Source organism: Podarcis cretensis, assembly GCF_951804945.1.
Source record: "Podarcis cretensis genome assembly, chromosome: 7".
In the NCBI taxonomy this organism is placed as follows: domain Eukaryota; kingdom Metazoa; phylum Chordata; class Lepidosauria; order Squamata; family Lacertidae; genus Podarcis; species Podarcis cretensis.
In genome coordinates, this window is record NC_137176.1 from 149484 (window position 1) to 172481 (window position 22998).

The 22998-nt window shown below is 43.0% G+C and overlaps 1 protein-coding gene across 1 annotated transcript in view; it reads right to left on the reverse strand.

The window, feature by feature from the left end:
* The window catches only part of LOC307219539 (maestro heat-like repeat-containing protein family member 1), a gene marked incomplete at its 5' end in the record, with an annotated part of 132738 nt that extends 118302 nt beyond the window's left edge, over nt 1-14436 (reverse strand). Inside the window, 4 exons of the mRNA XM_079982797.1 lie at nt 6586-6615; nt 8858-8997; nt 12072-12373; nt 14414-14436. Coding sequence (XP_079838923.1) covers nt 6586-6615; nt 8858-8997; nt 12072-12373; nt 14414-14436 — 495 coding nt within the window. The remainder of the gene's footprint in view (nt 1-6585; nt 6616-8857; nt 8998-12071; nt 12374-14413) is intronic.
* Nucleotides 14437-22998: the final 8562 nt, after the last annotated feature.

Genomic DNA, 22998 nt, shown 5'->3' on the forward strand with positions numbered 1-22998 from the left:
TGCGACTATTGAGTTGGAATTGCAATGGCTTGAACATTCCTCGGAAGAGGAAGAACGTCTTTCATATTTTACAGAAACAACAATTGGACTTGATTTGTTTGCAAGAGACACATGTGACAAGAAAACACAGAAAATTACTTATTAATAAAAAATTAGGACAGGAATTTATTTCATCAGACAGAGTGAAAAAAAGAGGAGTGGTCATATATGCAAAGGATAGATTGATGCCGAAACAAATATTTAAAGATGAACAAGGAAGATATCTGGCAATTGAAATTCAAGTTCAAGGACAGAAATTTTTGATTTTAGGAATTTATGCACCGAATGAAGGTAAATTTGAATTTTTTAAGAAGTTGCATGAGATTCTGTTGGATCATTTGGACACTAATGTAATCTTGATGGGAGATATGAATGGAGTAGTTTCTACAAACATGGATAAAGCACAAAGACAAGTGATCCCTAAAGATGGAAGACTGCCAAAAACCTTTTTTGAAATGACTGACAATATGGACTTGGTGGATATTTGGAGAATAAAATATCCTCTTGAAAGAGAAGGAATCTTTTTTTCTGAAGCCAAAGTGACCTGGACTAGAATTGACCAAATATGGGTTACTAGAGGACTGGCATCAAAGATAAAAAAAAGTGGAAATCTGCCCAAAAACTTGCTCCGACCATAACGCCGTGAAGATGGAGATGAACCAAACAACAGCCGGCACTTTCAGATGGAGGATGAATGACACATTATTCAGAGACAAAGAATTCTGCAAAAAGGCCCAAAAAACATTAAAAGACTACTTTGAGATTAACATGAGGACCAATGTGGAAAAAAGAGTAATCTGGGACGCAAGCAAAGCGGTTATGAGAGGTTTCTTGATACAACAAAATGCAATAAAAAAGAAAAGCCAAAATGAGAAAAAGGATAAAATTTTGGAAAAAAATAAAGAAGGAGAAAAGAAATTAAGATCAAAACCAAAGTCTCAGGAGATCTTGAGAGAAATTAAATTATATCAAATTCAGTATATGGAACTGATGAACCAAGAAATAGAATGGAAAATTAAACAAATGAGACAGAAAACGTTTGAATCAGCGGACAAATGTGGGAAATTTTTGGCTTGGCAATTGAAGAAGAGACAGAAACTAAATACAGTGACAAATTTAGAAGTGGATGGAAAGAACATCAACAATCCAATTGAAATTAGAAGCTGCTTCCAGAGATATTTTAAACAATTATATGCACAAGGGCCACAAAAAGACACCGACATAGAACAATTTTTGGAGAAAAATGGGATGAAGGAAATTTCAAGTGAAGGCAAAGTAATTTTGAATCAGAAAATAACTGAACAAGAAATAGAAGGTGCCATTCAAAACATGCAACTGGGCAAATCTCCGGGGCCTGATGGACTGACTTCCAAATATTATAAGACTTTAAAAGAATGGCTAATACAACCTTTGAAGGAAGTCTGCAACGAAATTCTTGAGGGGAAAGAAGCACCTGAAACGTGGAAAGAGGCTTATATCACGCTTATACCGAAGACAGAGACTGAAAAGACTCAACTTAAAAACTACCGCCCAATTTCCTTACTAAATGTGGATTATAAAATTTTTGCTGATATTTTAGCTAAGAGACTGAAAAAAGTTTTGATGGGGGAGATTCATAGGGACCAATCGGGCTTTCTCCCGAGAAGGCATCTATCAGACAATGTAAGGAATATAATAGACATTTTGGAAATGCTAGAAGTTAACATAAACACAAAAGCTGTTCTGATATTTGTGGATGCGGAGAAAGCCTTTGACAATATTTCCTGGACCTTTTTGAAGAAGAATCTCCATGGGATGGGGGTAGGCCAAGGTTTTGAAAACGGTATAGGCGCAATATATTCTGAACAAAAAGCAAAGTTAATTGTAAATAATGTAGTTACAGAAGAATTTAAGATAGAAAAAGGGACACGTCAGGGGTGCCCAATTTCCCCACTACTTTTTATCTCGGTCCTGGAGGTTTTGCTGAACATGATAAGAAAAGACCAGCTGGTTAAAGGGGTTCAGGTCAGAGCGAGACAATATAAATTGAGAGCATTTGCAGATGACTTGGTACTTACATTACAAGAGCCAGAATCTAGCACCGAAAGGGTTTTGGAATTAATTCAAGAGTTTGGTCAAGTGGCAGGATTTAAATTAAACAAATCAAAGACTAAGGTATTAGAGAAAAATTTAACAGCAGGGGAGAAGGAGAGGTTTCAGAATGAAACAGGTTTAACTGTGGTTAAGAGTGTAAAATATTTGGGGATTAATATGACAGCTAAAAACATGAATCTATTTAAAGATAATTATGAGAAATGTTGGAATCAAGTGAAAAAAGATCTAGAAATTTGGTCAAACTTGAAGCTTTCCTTGTCTGGTCGAATCACAGCTATCAAGATGAATGTATTGCCTAGAATGTTATTTTTGTTCCAAACATTGCAAATTGTTGATAAGATGGAGTGTTTTAAGAGATGGCAGCGAGATATCTCTAAATTTATCTGGCAGGGCAAAAAACCCAGAATAAAATTTAAGATTTTAACTGATGCAAGTCTGCCCTGCCAGACTTGAAACTTTACTATGAATCAGCAGCTTTCTGCTGGTTGAAGGATTGGCTGCTTCTTGAGAACACAGATATCTTAGATTTGGAAGGTTTTAATAACTTTTTTGGGTGGCATGCATATTTGTGGTATGACAAGGTTAAGGTTCATAAAGGCTTTAAAAACCATATTGTCAGGAAAGCATTGTATAATGTTTGGATTAAATATAAAGATTTGTTGGAGAATAAAACTCCAAGGTGGTTGTCACCAATGGAGGCAAAGGCATTGAAAAAACTTAATATGGAGTCTAAATGGTCAAAATATTGTGAAATTCTAGAACAGGAGGGCAATAAGTGGAAATTGCAGAGTTTTGAGAATCTAAAAGGCAAAGTGCGAGATTGGCTTCACTATTATCAACTAATGGAGGTGTATAAGCTGGATAGGAAAATTGGTTTCCAGGTGGAAAAGTCAAAATTGAAAACAGAACTGTTAGAATCTAATACTAAGAATTTGTCAAAAATGTATAACTTGCTGTTGAAATGGAACACGCAGGATGAAACGGTTAAATCAGCTATGATTAAGTGGGCGCAAGATATTGGACACAATATTATGTTTGCTGACTGGGAAAAGTTGTGGACCACCGGTATGAAATTCACGGCGTGTAACGCCTTGAGAGAAAATATTATGAAAATAATTTATACGTGGTACATGACCCCAGTCAAGCTTGCAAAAATTTACCACTTATCAGATAATAAATGTTGGAAGTGTAAAGAAAATGAAGGTTCATTCTTTCACCTCTGGTGGACATGCCCAAGGATTAAGGCTTTCTGGGAAATGATATTGTCAGGGGCTCAGGAGCAGAGGCACAGGGAAGAGAGGAGATGGAGAGCGAAGGGGAAGAATCCGAGGGGAGCGTAGGAGAAGAGGACAGTGGACCGAGGGATTCCATGAGCCTCTCCAGCGAATCGGAAGATTCACAGAAGGGGGCGCCAGTGGCCAGGGGTAGGGGGTTCCCAAGGGGAATGCCCCAGGAGCAAGGGGGCAGCAGGGACTCCCAGAGCAGTAGCTGGAAATCAGGACCAGCTTCCCCACCAGAGCAGAGTGGGGGGGAAGAGTCCCAAGGATCGGGGCCAGTGCATTCCCCACCAGGGAGAGAAGATAAGGCAGGGCTGACCACGCCTCCATCAGAATGTCGGACAACGGAGGAGAGGTCAGATCCGGCCAGTGTCCCGGAAGAGGGAAGCAGTGACCAAAGTACTGTAACGGTTAGGAGAAAGGTCACTGGGCTGGCGCGAGAGGCAAGTTCAAATGTACAGGAGCGCGGGACAGCAGAGAATGAGGATTGGGAAACGGGTCCTAAAGCCCGCCGGAGGGAGGGGGAGGAGCTAAGCGACTCAGCGACGGAAGAGTCCAGAAAGGGCAATGCCCCAGCGGGCAGGAGGACCCAGAGGAGGAGAGAGCAGCGTAAAAGGTGGAGCAGGGTTAGGATCTTAAACTGGTGTCATAGGGGAGGTGACTCAGACGGGACTTCGCCGATCTAGGGTTTAAGACGTAGGGCTGCACGCTGTGGCTTTGAAATGGAAACTGAACTTCAATAAAGACTTTTGTACATTACTACAGCCTAGCGTTGGTCCTCTGTGAGCTGGGACCTAGAGGCAGCTCTGACAGATATATAATGAAATGAAAAAGGTATTTAAATATACCTTCTTGAAGAAACCAGAGGCCTTTCTCCTGGGTATGGTTAGCCATGTGGTGTTAAAGAAGGATAGAACTTTGTTTCTGTATGCCACAACAGCAGCAAGAATCCTTATTGCAAAGTATTGGAAGACACCAGATTTACCCACTTTGGAAGAATGGCAGATGAAAATGACAGACTATATGGGACTGGCAGAGATGACGGGCAGAATCCGAGACCAGGAGAAGGAGACAGTGGAAGAAGATTGGAAGAAATTTAAAGACTACCTTAATAAATACTATAAGATTAATGAATGCTAGTTTGACAGGGGTTTAAAAATAATGTGGTTTTCAGAGATCTTGATCAAGAAAAGGAATGGAATTAAAAAACTTTTGGGAAATAAGGGAATGGATTTGCTAATTGGATTATGAAATTAGAATACAAAACGGGGAGGTATGAGGAAGTCGGGGAAAATAGGTTGAGAAAACAAGGTTTGAAATTATACTTGTTGTTTTTTGTTTGTTTTGTTTTTATTGTTGTTGTTTGTATTTGTATGTTTTTATTGGAAATTTTAATAAATATCATTTAAAAAAAAGGGAGAGACATCTGGCTTGCTGATAACACTGACCAGGAGAACGTACCGGTGTCGGAAGACACCGGGGGACTCCCCGGTGAACCACCTAAAATTCCTTTGGACTTGCTGTGGACTTGATCACGCAAGTACCTTCTGCTATCCAGAGAGCAGAATAAACTCTTTCTTCTTTGAATCAACCTTGGTGTCATTTGGCTTCCTTCCTCCTGTCCCGGAGCAATGCAGACCCAATCAGTGAACTCCAATAAGGCTACAGATCCAATACTCTCTGTGGAAGTGCTGGGTCAGAATGACGCAGCAGTAATGTGATTGGCTGTCACCGGTTTAAAAGGGAATATTTAGGAATTTATTTTCAATATAATTTAGGGTGGAAAGCGCATGTTGAATATCTTCAAAACAAGACAAAAGCCCTATCACACTCCCTCCTTCATTTTTTCTACTCTGAGGGGGCCTTATTCATCCCTGCGGCCCTAAAAGTGTATAGCATCAAAGTGATGGCCACAATGGCCTATGCTGCACCTTTATGGGCTGCCTTTGCAAACCTCTCACCATTAGAGTCACTTCAAAGCCAATTCTTACGCCGACTTTTAAAATTACCAACATGCGTAAGTAACGCGGCTATTCGTTTAGAAATGAAGATCCCGTCAGTGGAGTTAGTTATAAGGAGGAGAGTTTTGATCTATTGGATATCCCTATGGCATAAACTCCCGAACCACTATCTCATTCAATGCATGTGGCAAGATGACTTCACAAATTTGTGGTCAGGAAAAATCCTTGCCAAATTGCAGTACTATGAGATCTCACCCACTGAATTGCTCAAACTGGATCTAAATGTGGCAAAAAGGTGTATAAATCAAAGGCTGGATGATGCAGAGCTATACCAAAATTTTGTAGCTGGTGGTGGAGCCTGTTTGCCGTTAAATTTCGGCATAACCCCTATCTACCGCACTCCGTCCTACTTAACATCGCTTATGGCCACGTCTCACCGATATGCCTTCATTAGAACTAGGTTTAATGTCTTTCCAACAAACGTGCTGAGACATAGATTCACTAAGGGCCAAGTCCCTTCAACATGTGCTTGTGAAATGAAAACATCTGAATCTCTATATCATGTTATGTTTATCTGCCCTTTGTACAGTTCAGCCCGTGCTAGCATACTAAACTCCATAATCCAGCCAATGGCTGACAAACCAGTAGACCTACAGCTTGCCTGGTTTCTTCAAGATGTGGATCCTTATATTACCCTACAGGTTGCTAAATTCCTAACAGCCGTCCTCTCGTACAAGAGACGGAATGGAATGTTAGCTGATTATTGATAGTTATAAGAATTTTCTATAACAACATCAGATACTGATTTTAGTGTAGTGCAATTTTTTAAAAAATTTTAATCTTAATCTTAAACTTTTTCTTATGAATGGCTGATATTTGTCCTTGTGAGTTGTAAACTGTGCTATACTACATGTGGCTTGTACGAGTCCGCTGTTTTATTTGATTTGTTTTGTTGTGTTGTGTTTCATGATGGGCGTAAAGCCGAATAAACATTTTGATTTGATTTGAAGCCTGTCCAATAGTGGTGGAGTGGCGTAGATGAGTGTGGAGTCTTCTTTTGCCTCAAGGTGCAGGTACTCTGTCTGATTAGATGAACTGCTTCTGTAGATATTTGTATATATATTGAGCTCACAATAATAAATACTGCACTAAAGAACCTGGGACTCTGAGCATTCCACTAAAAGTGCCGCGAGGAATTCATGACAAGGACTTACCTTGTTGTGTCCAGGCTTGGATGTCTTCTGCTGGGAATAAAATGAAGAAAAGTGTCATGTTTCTTGTCTAGAGAACAGTTGCCATCTATCTGCCACTTGTCTTCTCTAAAAAAAACCCACATGCCTAGAAATAGACTTCTTGCAAAAATCATTTGGAGTAAAATCTATTGCAATCAATTCTTCTTCTTTTTTAAAGTAACACTCCAAAGAAGATTCAATAAATCCTCTGGACTGGGAGACACACCATTCATTTAAAGCACTTTGTTTCTTGCCATGAACAAACAGAATCTAGGCATTGTGGCTATTACTATTATTTATTAAATTTCTGTACTGCCCTTCATCCGAAGATCACTGGGCGGTTTACAATATAAAAACTCAAAAATACATACCATAATAACAAACAGACAATACCACTCCCAGTATGATTATTTATTAAATTTTCTGTTGCAGAAAGTATTTGCTTGCCTGCTCTGCCAAATGCCCAGGCCTGGCAAATTAACTGCTCTTGAGAGCGAAGAGGAAATATTGGCCATATCAGGCACAATACAGTCACAAAAACTTTTACTGCACAATATTGGATTCTCAAACGTTCCCAGATATCGGGAACGATCAGTTGCAAAAGTTAAAGAAAAAAAACATGCAACATTTCCTGGGGTCCAAGTCATCCCACCAAATCAAGTTCATGGATTGGTTCTTCTTCCGGTCTACAGATGCTGCACTGATCGCCTTCTCTGCTTCCCCAAATTTGCCTGGTCCTCTTTTCAAGCCCCACCAGGAGAAAGTCGTCTCTTGCATCTGCAAATAGGACCTTCCTCCAAGCTGGGCTCCCAATAGTTCAGGCCGAGGCAAACACGGCCCTCCAGCTGTTTGGGGACTCCAATGCCCATCACCCCTGACCCGCTGGTCCTGTTTGCTAGGGATGATGGGAGCTGTAGTCCCAAAACAGCTGGAGGGCTGGGTTTGCCTTTGCCTGTGATAGTTCATGGCAGTTCCCCTTCTACATGCTCCCACCAGCCCCAGGCAGCATATGGTCCAGAACATTTAGAGGGCACCAGGTTGGGGAATCCTGGTTCACGCTGCGCAACATCAGACCAGGGTGGCTAAAAATCAATGACCCCCTTTTTAAAAAATGGATTTCTTTGATTTAAATCACATTTTTAAAAAAATTAATTTGGATTTCTAAAATAAAATGCTTTTGGAGGAAAAATCTTCCGAAATATATTTTTCTTTTTAAGTTGCATTATAGTCCAACGGCTATTCACTGGGAAGTAAGGATTTATTTTAAGTTTTTCATATATGCTAAAATTCATTCTAAGAATTTAAAAAAAAAAAAAGTTAACCACATCAGTTAACAAACATGGATATATATGCTATAATGTTATTGTTTTAGTTAAATAAATTGTTTAAATTCTAATTAAGAAAATGGTTGTTTTTCTTCCAATAAGGTACAGCAGAAAAGTTGTCCAAATATACAATGGTAGCTCAGGTTAAGAACGTAATTCTTTCTGGAGGTCCGTTCTTAACCTGAAACTGTTCTTAACATGAAGCACCACTGTTAGAGGTAGCGGCTGGTTGCTTGAGAGCAATCAGGAAATATGGCTCAAGAGTCTGTTTTCCAGCTTTCTTCTTAGTGATCAAAACCTTTAGAATGCAGAGCGCCTCTATTCCGTGTCTTGCTCATTCACGGGCAGAATCTGAGAGTGGGCGGCCCTTCAACCTTCCCCAGCAGAGTAATTTCTTGGGGCCCAGTCTGCGCCTCCCCTCTCTGCGCGGAAGCCTACTGCGCAAGGAAGGCTTGGGTAATGGGGGGCCCCCCTCCTCCCCGCTTTGCTCAGGCAAGGTGTCCTGGCACCGCCTTGCCTCCTCCGACCCCTGCATCTCCTCTCCTTCCTCCGCTGAGGAAGTGCTGCTTCCCACGATCTTTGGGGCTCTCTGTAATCCACCCGGCTTTTCCCCTCTCGCCCCTGAGCCGATGGCAGTTCTTAACCCGAGGTACTATTTCTGGGTTAGTGGAGTCTGTAACCTGAACCGTATGTAACCTGAAGCGTCTGTACACAGTTAACTTATTATACCCCACAATAATTTCATAATTATCTGTCTATGCATTCCTAACAGTATAACCAAATCAGTAGTAAAAACTACTCTGGAAATTTATTATTCCCAAAATGAAACCTTCATCTGGTTGTAAATATTAAGATTATACAAGCAAGAATGTAAAAATATGCTTTAAATCGATTTGATTTCAATCAAATCCACCCTGCATCACACACACCTGGGGAGGTGGCTGGAGGTGTTGGAGGATGGTCTCCAAAATCTCCCTTTCATCCATCATCTCCAAAGCTTCTCTGACGGTTCTTCCTCCCAGCATTTTCTTACCCACCAACAAGTACTCTAAGTTTTCATCAGAGAGTTCTTCAGAAAGAAAGAGAGAGAGAGAGGTGAGTAAATGAGGCGGATGAGAGGGAAAGGTACCGTGTTTATCTATGTATAAGACGCCCCCATGTATAAGACGCCCCCTATTTCTGGGCACTCACAATTTAGAAAACGGGGGCAGATTGCCAAGACTTGTTAAGCTTTTTTGGGGAGGGGTTGCCCAGAGTGGTTGAGCTTTTTTGGGGGGGAGGGAGCCATTAATCAAATTGCACAATTGCAGGCAGGCATCAACCACCAAGTCACCTATCGTCTGCCAGTTGACAACAGCCCTTTCCACAGCAAAGAAATCATAGCTGGGAATCTCTTCCTGGCGGCTACAATCAAGCGCCCGTCCCCCCTCAGCACTCCCCCTGTAGAAGAGGAGCCCCAATTTGACACTTGATTTGGGGGGTAAAAAACCTCGTCTTATACATGAGAAAAGACGGCAAGTTCTTTCTCAGGGGGCTTCTCGCCTGTTGCAATGAGCGGGTGCATGCCATATCTGAACAGGGATCATAGAACTGTAGCGTCTGAAGGGACCTGCGGGGTCAACTAGTCCAACCCCCAACAATGCAGAACAGGGGCAGCCACCCGGAAGTCCCTGTTCCATGTTACACGCCTCTGAACAAGGAGGGGTGGGATGGGGGGGGGGGACTTCCACCCAGACATCAAGGAAACCAAGAGAGACCCTGACCTTGTATCATAATAATAATAATTTATTATTTATACTCCGCCCATCTGGCTGAGTTTCCCCAGCCACTCTGGGTGGCTCCCAATCAAGTATTAAAAACAATACAGCGTTAAATGTTAAAAACTTCCCTAAACAGGGCTGCCTTCAGATGTCTTTTAAAGATAGGATAGCTACTTATTTCCTTCACATCTGAAGGGAGGGTATTCCACAGGGTGGGCGCCACCACCAAGAAGGCCCTCTGTCTGGTTCCCTGTAACCTTACTTCTCGCAATGAGGGAACCGCCAGAAGGCCCTCGGTGCTGGATCTCAGTGTCCTGGCTGAATGATGGGGGTGGAGAGGCTCCTTCAGGTATACTGGACCGAGGACGTTTAGGGCTTTAACACTTTGAATTGTGCTCGGAAACGTACTGGGAGCCAATGCAGATCTCTCAGAACCAGTGTTATTTGGTCCCGGCGGCCGCTCCCAGTCACCAGTCTAGCTGCCGCATTCTGGATTAATTGCAGTTTCTGGGTCACCGTCAAACGTAGCCCCACGTAGAGTGCGTTGCAGTAGTCCAAGCAGGAGATAACTAGAGCATGCACCACTCTGGTGAGACAGTCTGCAGGCAGGGAGGGTCTCATCCTGCTTACCAGGTGGAGTTGGTAGACAGCTGCTATGGATACAGAAGTAACCTGTGCCTCCATGGACAGCTGTGAGTCCAAAGTGACTCCCAGGCTGCGCAGGGGCACAGTTACCCCATTCAGGACCAGGGAATCCCCCACACCCGCCAGCCCCCTGTCCCCCCAAAACAGGACTTCAGTCTTGTCAGGATTCAACCTCAATCTGTTAGCCACCATCCATCCTCCAACCGCCTCCAGGCACTCACACAGGACCTTCACCGCCTTCACTGGTTCTGATTTAAAGGCGAGGTAAAGCTGGGTGTCATCTGCATACTGATGAACACCCAGCCCAAACCCCCTGATGATCTCTCGCAGTGGCTTCATATAGATATTAAAAAGCATGGGGGAGAGGACGGAACCCTGAGGCACCCCACACGTGAGAGCCCAGGGGTCTGAACACTCATTCCCCAACACCACTTTCTGGGCACGGCCCAGGAGAAAGGAGCGGAAGCACCGTATAACAGTGCTCCCAGCTCCCAGCCCCTCTAGATGGTCCAGAAGGATGTTATGGTCGATGGTGTCAAAGGCCGCTGAGAGATCCAGCAGAACTAGGAAACAGCTCTCACCTTTGTCCCTAGCCCGCCGGAGATCATCAACCAGTGCGACCAAGGCAGTTTCAGTCCCATGGTGAGGCCTGAATCCCGATTGGAAGGGATCCAAATGGTCCGTATCCTCCAGGCATGCTTGGAGATGTTCGGCAACCACCCGCTTAACCACCTTGCCCAAGAATGGTAAATTTGAGACTGGGCGATAGTTGGCCAAATTGGCTGGGTCTAAAAAAGTTTTTTTAAGAAGCGGTTTAATGACCGCCTCTTTCAGTGGGTCTGGGAAGGCTGCCTCACAGAGAGAAGCATTCACTACCCCGCAGAGCCCATCACCCAGCCTTTCCCGGCTCGTTTTTATCAGCCAGGATGGGCAAGGATCAAGGAGACAGGTGGTTGGTTTCACTTGTCCAAGCAGCCTGTCCACATCTTCGGAGGTAACAGATTGGAATTGATCCCATGTAACAGGACTAGACAGAACTAGACAGTGCTACTCTCCCGCCCTGTCCCTGCTCCCACGGTGGAGTCTACCTCCTTCTGAATCTGAGCGACTTTATCTGCAAAAAACTTTGCAAAAGCACTGCAGGAGATCTTGGGGTCCCTACCAGGCCCTGGTAGTGCAAGTGGTTCTGATAGATTGTGAACCACCTGAAAAAGTCTCCCGCTGCTGTTTTCTGCATTGCCACTTGGTAGGCTCGACGTTGAGCTCTAGCCCGTGTCCAGTCTGATTCAGAGTGAGTTTTCCGCCACCAGCGCTCTAGCCATCTCAACAATGGTTTCATCGCCCTCAGCTCTGGAGAAAACCATGGGGCTGTCCAGGCTCCATGCAATCAGAGAGGGCGTTTCGGAGCCAGACAGTCAATAGCCCTGGTTAACTCCGCATTCCAACGGGCCACCAGGGAATCAGCCAAGAGGCCACCAACTTGGGATAAAACATCCCCTACCGCTCTCTGGAAACCAGTTGGATCCATTAAGTAGCAGGGGCGGACCATCCGAATCGGTCCCACCTCCCTGCAGAGGGGAAGGGTCGCGGAGAAGTCCAGTTGCACCAGGAAGTGATCTGACCATGGCACTTCTTTTGTTTCGCTTTTAGTTAGTGTCAGATCACCAACATCCGTAGAGGTAAACACTAAGTCTAAGGCCAAGGGGAACCCAAGAGGGATCTGGTTCTGCCTACTCACCTGGGAACGCTGGCCCAGAGTCCTCAAGGCTCTTCTTTTTTGAGGGCCGCTGCTGGCTTGGGTCTTGCTTCACCAGCCCTGGCAAGACGAGGGGTCTGGCCTCTGCCGGTCTGGCCTCTGCCGCTGATGGGGTAGGCTTTGCCAATGCCGGCAGTAGGGCAGGGGCCTCGTCCTCATATGAGGGGTAGATCTTTTGATTTCTCCTCCTGCCCTCTGTGGCTGATGTTGAAGGCTTTGCCAATGCCGGCAGTAGGGCAGGGGCCTCCTCCTCATATGAGGGGTAGATCTTGTTCTTCTTTTTTCTTTTTAGAAAAAAAGCCATCCTGCAAGATGCAAAAAGATTAGGAATTATTGGGAAATGATATATAATGAATTGAAAAAACTGTTTAAAAATACTTTTGTTAAGAAACCAGAAGCATTCCTTCTAGGAATTTTAGACCAAGATGTAAAAAAAGAAAATTGGAAATTATTTATGTATGCAACAACAGCAGCAAGAATTTAATTAGCACAAACTTGGAAGACAGAAGAAATACCAACGAAAGAACAATGGCAAGGGAAACTTATGGAATATGCAGAACCGGCAAAACTAACAGAAAAATTACATGAAAAGGACAACAAAGACTTTAAAAGAGAATGGGAACCATTTACAACATATATGAAGAGGCAACATAAAGAAATGGACTCATTGGCAGTGAACAATCACAACTGTCTACAACAAAAAATAAGACTATATGTATTGAGGAAATTTTGGGGAAACATCAAATACGCAAGGTGAACAATAGGGAAATAAAACAAAATGTGAGTACGAGGGAAGTCCAGGGGATGAGGGTCGAAATATGAAAAATTGTTAAAGATATATTGTTAGAAGTAGAATCCATGGAAAAAAAATTTAAAAAAAAATTATTTTAAAAAAATAAATAGAATCTCTGGATAACAAGTATCATTTTTAGGTAATCTATTAAGACTGGAATATGATATTCCAGTTTTGATTGCTGGAAATTTAGCAATTGGGAAATATTATCCTGGATATTGACAGAATCTGGGAATGATTCAAAGTATTTGGTATCGTATTTTTATTTGTAAACATTGAAATGAGGAAGTCTTTTTACTCAGAGTGAGAAGGATGACCAAATATTTGACAGACCTGGAAATAGCAAGCGATCCAAGGGGGGAGGAAGTGGATACCGCGGAAGAATATTGTAAAATTTGTGGAGGAAAATGATCTGACATGATCTACTATTCCAGCCTGGTTATCTCTTCCTAATTCTGGGTGCTGTGTTTTATTATCTCTTGTGAAAAGGTCTTTTAATGTACGGTCAGTCAAAGCCTGGATGTAAGGCCTGCCTTTTGTGTGAATAGTTTTGTTTTCGTTTTCTCATTATGGGTGGATCCCAGGACAGACTAGGTCTGGCTGAAGGTCTGCCCTGAAACCTTGCTGGAAGGATCTCCCCTTGGTGGGCCACTTTGCAGGAGTCGACTCCTGCTGACGGCTTGTCTTGTGTGCGGGTGGAGGCGCGCTGCCTGCAGAAGTGGACCTTGGGACTAGCTACCTGGAAAACCTCTGTGCCTGAGGACGCCACAACTCCTGTAGCCTCTTCAGGCTTTGCCCTCGGATGGGAAGAGCATTGCACCCGGGAGAGGGAAAGGGGAGTCAAACAGGCACTCAAGGGATAATTTCAGAGAAAGAGCTTTATTTCTATCATCCGGGCTTGGTAGAAGGAGCTAGTGTGATAACTTCACAAACAAGCACAAGTTCACAGCCATTTGCACAGAGCATATATTCCCCTCCAGTTCCCTCCCCCTTCTCCCCCTCCTCAGGAGTCCTGCCTCATGAGTTTCCCTGAGCATGAACAGAAAGCTCCTGTCCTGGGACTCTTGGGACTCTTAGCGCCCTTTCCAGGAAAGAGGGATGAGAAGCCAAGAGGGTTGAGAAGCCTTGCGTTCAGCGTGTCCAAGATGTGTTGCAACTGGATGAGATAAGACTCAATTCCCAGACCTGCTTATTCCTGGCATTGACAGAGCCTATTCATTAGCTTTTTGAAGGCTTCTTGTACTGATAAAAAATAACCTTTTGCTTATGCAGCAGCATCTTGTGAGAAAGCAGAGAAGAGCAGAGAAAAGCTGTTGTAGACGAGAGAAAGGGGAAATTTGGTTTTGAGGCCTGGGGTGACTTTGGGCCTAGGGGGGTCACCTGTCCTCACCTCCTTCACTCCCTGGCTTCTCCCCCCCCCCCCCGGAGAAAGGGGAAGGCATGGACAACAGAGAGTCGCTTCAGGACACCGATCCGCTCTCAAGAAGCCGGCGCATGGGAAGAGCCGCACCCCATCAGCTTCGAGCAGTACCTGTTCCGCCTCCAAATAATCATTTGGGCTTCTGTGTATATTCCCAGGTTGTACTTTCAGTTAGTTGGAAGGGGGGGCGGTTCTCCAGCAGATGCAGGAGTGAAACACTATCCCTTTTGTTGTGTTGAAAACAACAACTCATCAGTGGGAGCCTCAGCTTCTGATCCTAAGGATGAGGCTAATGCTTCTGGTCCTATCCCTGAAGTTCTTTTATAGGTACTGAAGATTGACTGGATATTCTGTTTATTGGTTTGGTAATGCTGTGTGTCATTTAAAATGTGGTTGAACAACTCACACCGCTCATGTGATGTCTCTGGGAAGTCAGCCCAAATCACGGCCTGTACCGCATCCCAGACAAAAAGGGTACGTGAGCCTTAAAAACCCTTTTGGATCTCTATCCCAACAGAACAGCTGCATTATTTCTCTGGGAAGGTTTTAGTTTAGGTTTTAGGATCCCAGCTGCTTCCCCCCCCAATTCAGGTGACCCACCAAATCAGAAATCAGTTAGAGAGATGCCCAAAGTGGCGCGCAAGAAAATACTTAAAGAAATTAAGGCAGGGAGGGCAGCCGGCCCCTTTTCTGTCCCTCCCATAGAGGGTTTGCATATATCCCCATTAGGCATCGTCCCCAAAAAGGCACCCAGTGAGTTTCACATGATTCACAACCTATCCTACCCAAAGGGAGGGTCCGTCAATGATGTGATACCTCAGGAACTTTGCTCTGTGAGGTATGCCTCATTTGACCAAGCAGTTAAACTTATTCGCAAATTTGGAAAAGGTGCGTTGCTGGCGAAATGTGATATAGAGTCTGCTTTCTGACTCCTGCCAGTCCACCCGGAAGATTTCCGGTGGCTGGGTTTTAAATCTGACGGGGCATACTTTGTAGACACAGGACGCGGGTGGCGCTGTGGGTAAAACCTCAATGCCTAGGACTTGCTGATCGTATGGTCGGCGGTTCGAATCCCCGCGGTGGCGTGAGCTCCTGTCGTTCGGTCCCAGCTCCTGCCCACCTAGCAGTTCGAAAGCACTCTTAAGTGCAAGTAGATAAATAAGTTCCACTTTATAGCGGGAAGGTAAACGGCATTTCTGTGTGCTGTGTTGGTGCTGGCTCGCCAAAGCAGCTTCGTCACGCAGGCCACATGACCTGGAAGTGTCTCCAGAGAGCGCTGGCCCCCGGCCTCTTAAGCGAGATGGGCGCGCAACCCCAGAGTTGGACGTGACTGGCCCGTACGGGCAGGGGTACCTTTACCTTTACTTACTTTGTAGACAAAGCAATGCCTATGGGTTGCTCAGTGGTCTGTGCAGCCTTTGAGGCATTTAGTACCTTTTTGGACTGGGCACTTCGTTTTAGAATAGGCTCTGAGGGTGTGTCGCGCTACTTGGACGACTTTATTCTCATAGCTGATAGTAGGCATAAGTGCTCGGCCCTTCTAGAAGCCTTCACATCTTTAGCAGGACAGCTGGGAGTACCTTTGGCTGCAGATAAAATGGAGGGCCCAGCTACAACTATGGTTTACCTAGGCATTGAGTTGGACACAGTCGCCCAAACTTCAAAACTTCCTAGTGAAAAAATGGTTGCGCTTAGGGACCTCATTCAGCAACTTCTCCCTCTAAGAAAAGTTACGCTCAGGGACTTCCGGGTTAGCGCCATCGTCTAATGGCGGATTCCCTCTGAGCTCCGGAGGGAACCGGCTCCGCAGGATTGGGTCTTGTCCGCGGCAGCCACGCGGGGACCCTTAAAAATCACAGGCGTGGATGCCTGTGAGCGTGGTGACTCGGTGGGCACCATTTGCGCCCCCCAATCTGCGAAGGAGCCTTTTTCAAGGGTGCGGCGCGGTGCTGTGAGTAGACTGCTCCTTCTGCGGAGTGACTTTCTCCTTGGAACAATTGGACTCTAAAGTAACAACCCGTGAGTAGTACGGAAATTGGAATTTAAAGAAAATTTTGTTGAATCAGGAACGAGCGGGGAAGGGTTAAAAAGGAAGTCCGCCCCCCCCCTTTGTAAATAACCTAAAGCAAAGGACCTGCTAACTAAGGTCAAGAGAATCTTTTCTTTCTTTTTTCTAAAAGACTTTAACTTTCACGTTCTGACATTATAAGAAATTTTACTGGAGGATAAAAGATTAACTTTGGGAGCTGAAGTTCCACCCCCCCCCCCGGACCCGGGAGCGTCCCGCGAGAGAGCCTGTTGATGAAGTATTGAAGAGTTTGACAGCTGTCAAGTTAGCTGTCAGAAGGAAAAGGAGAACTTTGTTTCTGTTGTTTCTGCTGGTTATATTTGTTACAATTTGTTGAAAATAAGGAAGGGCTGATACAAACTAACTTGATTTTTGGATTTGAGCTGAAAGGAACATTAAGGAACCAAAATCCCCCTAGAGGGGGTTTAGGGACATTACAAGAATGGCTGGAGGAGGGAAAATCCAGGCTGAATTGGATAGAACATTTGTTCTCTTGCGAAAGTTACAAGGCCAAATCGATGTTTTGGCTATAAACGTCACAACTTTGGACTTAACAGTAAATAACATTGTTGAATCTGATAAGGATTTGAAGCAGGAAGCCCATTCAATTGAACAAATAGAGAAACTTGAGAGCCATGAGAATATGGAGGAGACATATGTTGCCCCTGAAGAAAAGGTAGGAGCAGCTGTAATTTTGCAGATGTTAAAGGAGAGCTGCAATTTGAGGCCTGACATGATGGCAACAAAGGAAAATAAAAACCTGATGTGGAAAGTCTGGCCTGAATTGGAGAGCAGAAAACTGAGAGATCTCCTTGTGTGGAGATCTGAAGACCGAAGGATTATAAATTTGATTAAGATGGAAGTTGAAGCTTTGGGGACATTTGGATTTGAAAGGAGTATGAAACAAGATTTGGAGTACCCCATAGACTTTACTTTTAAGTATGGAGGTCTGGCTGGAAGAAACATGGATCCTGTTGGGCTGGAGCCTCTCCGAGATTTGGGGTTTAACATTAAGGACTATCAAAAAGACCAGCAGAGAGGAATTGAAAGAGATTTAAGAGCCTCGGATGTGAGATCTCCAGGCTAAACAGTATATTGAAACTGATGGACACTTGTTGGGGACTGAAACCGGGAAAGGGGCGGGTGGAGTTTGGGAATCCAAAGGGTATATAATTATAACTTGCTCTGTTTTTATTTTATTTTTTGCTATCTGTATGGAAATTGGGAAAGTCGTGGAAGGGAAATTTTGGTCGACTTTAGGAAAAATGTTTAAGAATGAGTAATGATGTATAAGTATTGAGGTTTAAGTTTGGATAAGTTAAAATTGGTTTCTAAAATGGTCTAAATTAAATGAAAATAAGGTTTGCAAAAATAAATTGAGGAAATGGAAGGAGGAAAAGTAAAATAGCAACATGCTAAAATTAAATTATTAAGTTAAAGTTGAGAAATAAGTAATAAGGACTTGCTGAGTTAATAATTTAAATTGGAATACAAGAAGGGGAGGTGTAAGGAGGTCTGAGAAACAAGTTAAATGAAAATATGTAACTGAAATTGTATGTGTTTTTAATTGTTTTTTTAAGAATTGGATTTTTGTATTTTTGTTATTTTTGTCTACTTTTGTTTTTGTGTGGTTTTTTGAAAATGCCAATAAATATTCATTAAAAAAAAGAAAAGAAAAGTTACGCTCAGGCAGATTCAGCCGTTGTTAGGCCATTTGAACTTTGCTTGCTGGGTGGTTTCCCCAGGCCACCCATTTTGCGGCTGCCTCGCGAGGTTGTCAGCAGGCTTGCGGTCACCCCATCACAGGGTTCGCCTATCTAAAGAGGTAAAATCCAATCTGGAAGTCTGGCTGAAGTTCTTGGAAAGGTATAATGGTGAAGAAGCAACCGTTGGAACGCAAAGGCAACGCGGCCAGTACCAAATGCAAAGGGGTAGCGACAAAGACGTGTCCTTTTAAGCCTCCCTCCTTTTGCTCCACCAAGCTCCCCCCAAACGTTAAAGGTGCCCCACCACCCTGCGAATGCGGCTAGAAATAAGAACCCCCAGCCAAACCTGATCTGTCGGGCGAGCTGTGCGCTTCCAAGTAAAAGGACTAAACGGCGATGGGCTGGCGCTGAACGTGCAAACCGCGTTCCGCAAAGCTCCGCTGCAGAGAAGCCACCCAGAGAGAAGGGAACACCCGGTCGATGGGGTTTTCCAGCGCAGTTTCAGCCCTGCTGTTTCAGAGCTAAATGGCTCTGGCTGCCAAAGCAGCTGCCTGGAACACGGGTGGGCTTGAGGCAGGCAATCCGATGGGAGGCACAACACCGATGCGCGGGTAAATCCAAGTGAAAATCAATCACCGAAGGAATTGAGATACACAGCCTAAAGAAAAGGTAAGCAAGAGACAAAACAACATTAATACAAACCAAAGCGGGATGGCTGGCCAGGTGAAAAGAGGGTGAGCCCCGTCCGCGCCGGCCCTAATAGGGCAGGCTACGCCCCCCAGCCACCCAACTGGCTGGCTGGGTTGACGACGCAGCTGGGATTCCCTCAGTCTCACGGGGGCTGGAACCAACCCCCGCGCACATGGAGTGGGCATGAAGCCCACAACCCCAACTCCTCGCCAGGTTCGGAACCGCTGAAGGTTGACTAGATATTCTGTTTATTGGTTTGGTAATGCTGTATGTCATTTAGAATGCAGTTGAACAACTCACACCGCTCATGGGATGGTGTGATAGGCGCACATACATAGATCAGCACAGGAAGACCGACCTGAAGCCATTTTGTTTTGTTTTTTTTAAAATATATTTATTTGTTTTTACAAAAAAAGAAGAAACATCAGAAAAATACAGAACAGCAAAAACAATCACAGATACACATCAAGAAAAAAGAAAAAATTAAAAATAAAAACTCCAATTTTTAAATTCATGTTTACAAAACTTTCTTTCTTGACTTCCTCACGCCTCCCTTTTTTGTGTTCCTCTTTGTCCAATCAAATACAGCAAATCCTTACCCTCTTTAAAAACTCATTTCTAGGTCGGAGCGAAACAATATAAACTTAAAGCCTTTACAGATGACCTAGTTCTGACCCTGCAGGAGCCAGAATCTAGTACAAAAAGAGTATTACAACTGATCCAGGATTTTGGTCGGGTGGCGGGATTTAAACTAAATAAACAGAAAACTAAGGTGTTGGGTAAAAATCTGACAGATGTAGAGTCGGAACAGTTTCAGAGAGAAACAGAACTAACTGTGGTCAAAAAAGTAAAGTACCTAGGGGTAAACATAACAGCAAAAAATCTGAGTCTATTTAAGGATAACTATGAAAAATGTTGGTTTGAAATTAAGAGAGATTTGGATAGTTGGACAAAATTGAAGCTTTCTTTGTTAGGCCGAATTGCTGCTGTTAAGATGAATGTATTGCCAAGGATGTTGTTTTTGTTTCAAACATTGCAGATTGTGGATAAAACAGAGTGCTTCCGGAAGTGGCAGAGAGATATATCTAAATTTGTCTGGCAGGGCAAAAAGCCCAGAATTAAGTTTAAGATATTAACTGATGCGAAAGAAAGAGGGGGCTTTGCCCTGCCGGACTTAAAGTTGTATTATGAAGCCGCAGCCTTTTGCTGGCTAAAAGACTGGCTACTTCTCGAAGACACTGACGTATTGGATTTGGAAGGGTTTAACAACGCCTTTGGATGGCATGCATATCTATGGTACGATAAGGTTAAGATCAATAAGGTCTTCAAGAACCATATTGTCAGGAAAGCAGTTTTTAATGTCTGGACAAAATACAAAGACTTACTGGAAAACAAAACTCCGAGGTGGCTTTCGCCTCTGGAAGCTAAGGCCCGAAAAAGACCCAATATGGAGGCCAAATGGCCAAAATATTGGGAAATATTAGAAAAAGATGGAGATAATTGGAAATTGCAGAGTTTGGAGAAAATGAAGGATAAAGTGCGAGACTGGTTACATTACGCTCAGATTAAAGAAGTTTTTAAAAATGACAAAAAGGTAGGGTTCCAGGTGGAGAAATCGAAGTTGGAAACAGAATTGTTAGAACCAAAAACTAAGGTATTATCAAGAATGTATAACTTGCTGCTGAAATGGAATACACAGGACGAAATGGTTAAATCGGTTATGATAAAGTGGGCTCAGGATATTGGGCATAATATTATGTTTGAGGACTGGGAAAGGTTGTGAACCACTGGGCTGAACTTCACTGCATGTAATGCTTTGAAGGAAAATGTAATGAAAATGATATATAGATGGTACATGACTCCAGTTAAACTTGCCAAAATATACCATTTGTCTGATAATAAATGTTGGAAATGTAAAGAACACGAAGGAACATTCTTTCACCTCTGGTGGACTTGCCCTAGAGTGAAGGCCTTCTGGGAAATGATATATAATGAGTTGAAAAAGGTATTTAAGTATACCTTCACTAAGAAACCAGAGGCCTTCCTTCTGGGCATTGTCGGCCAGAATGTGTTAAAGAAGGACCGAACATTTTTTATGTATGCAACAACGGCAGCAAGGATACTCATCGCTAAGAGCTGGAAAACTCAAGATTTACCCACACTGGAAGAGTGGCAGATGCAGCTGATGGACTATATGCAACTGGCCGAGATGACTGGCAGAATTCGAGACCTGGGAGAAGAGAGGGTTGAAGAAGACTGGAAGAAATTCAAGATCTATCTACAAAAGTATTGTAATTTGGTTGAATGCTAAGAAGGATGCTAGATCATAAATAACTGCCTACCATTGAATTAGATTTGAATTTGACGATAAGTGAGATTGAGGGAAACATAAAATTTGTGGAGAATAGATTAAATTAACTGAACAAAATTTAAGAATATAAACAAGATGATAAATTGCTGGAAAAAATTTATAACGATGTAAGTGGGAGTGGGAGACGCGAGGGAGTCCAAAGAAGTTCTGAAAAATGTGTTATGATCCATGCTATATTGTTTATAATTTTTGCATTTTGTATTTTAAAAAATTTCAATAAATATTTATAAAAAAAAAATAAAAATAAAAAAACTCATTTCTAATTATTAAAATCACTTCTATTATGTCTCCGATCTTTCCTCCTTATGTTTAAACACCTTTAGCATATTGTTTACTTTTGACATAATATAACTTTAGTCTTTCACCCTATTTCTATTGCATTTTTGCATACTTTTTAACACTGTATCACTAATGCCATATTATTTTTATGTCCAACATCATTTTAGCATTCATAAACTTTGCAGTGTTTCTGCAGGTAGTTCTTTAACTTCTTCCAGTCCTCTTCCACCGCTTCTTCTCCCAGATCTCGGATTCTGCCAGTCATTTCTGCCAGTTCTGCCAGTCTATTACTTGCATCTGCCATTCTTCCAAGGTGGGCAAATCTTGTGTCTTTCAATACTTTGCGATAAGTATTCTTGCTGCTGTTGTCGCATACATAAAAAACGTTCTATCTGTCTTTAACACCAATTGGCCGACTATACCCAAGAGAAAGGCCTCTGGTTTCTTAAGGAAGGTATATTTAAATACCTTTTTCAGTTCATTATATATCATCTCCCAGAAAGCCTTAATCTTCGGGCACGTCCACCAAAGGTGAAAGAAAATACCCTCAGTTTCTTTACATTTCCAACATTTGTTATCAGGCAGGTGATAAATTTTAGCAAGCTTGACTGGGGTCATGTACCACCTATAGATCATTTTCATAATATTCTCTCTTAGGGCATTACATGCCGTAAATTTCATACCGGTGGTCCACAATTTTTCCCAGTCAGCAAACAAAATGTTATGACCTATGTCCTGTGCCCATTTAATCATGGCTGTTTAACTGTTTCATCCTGAGTGTTCCGTTTCAACAGCAAGTTATACATTCTTGAAAGGATCTTAGTTTTAGGATCTAACAGTTCTGTCCCCAGTTTTGATTTTTCCACCTGGAAGCCCAATTTTTTATCCAAATTATAGGCCTCTCTTATTTGATAATAATGAAGCCAATCTCGCACTTTGTCTTTTAATTTCTCAAAACTCTGCAAATTCATTTTATCTCCTTCCTGTTCTAATATCTCCCAATACTTAGGCCATTTGGCCTCCATATTGAGTCTTTTCAGAGCCTTTGCTTCCATGGGTGACAACCACCTTGGGGTCTTATTTTCCAATAAATCTTTGTACCTAATCCAGACATTAAACAATGCTTTCCTGACAATATGGTGTTTGAAGTTTTTGTGCACTTTAACCTTGTCGTACCACAAATATGCATGCCATCCAAAAGCATTATTAAAGCCTTCCAAATCCAAAATGTCAGTGTTCTCAAGAAGCAGCCAATCTTTCAACCAGCAGAATGCTGCTGATTCATAATAAAGTTTAAAGTCCGGCAGGGCAAACCCCCCTCTTTCCTTCGCATCAGTTAATATTTTAAATTTTATTCTGGGCTTTTTGCCCTGCCAGACAAATCTAGAGATTTCTCTCTGCCACTTCTTGAAGCAATCCATCTTGTCCACAATCTGTAAAGTTTGAAACAAAAATAACATTTTTGGCAATACATTCATCTTTATAACTGCAATTCGACCCAACAAGGAAAGCTTCAAATTAGACCATATTTCTAAATCTTTTTTAACTGGACCTGAAGCCATTTTGATTCCTAAACTGAGCA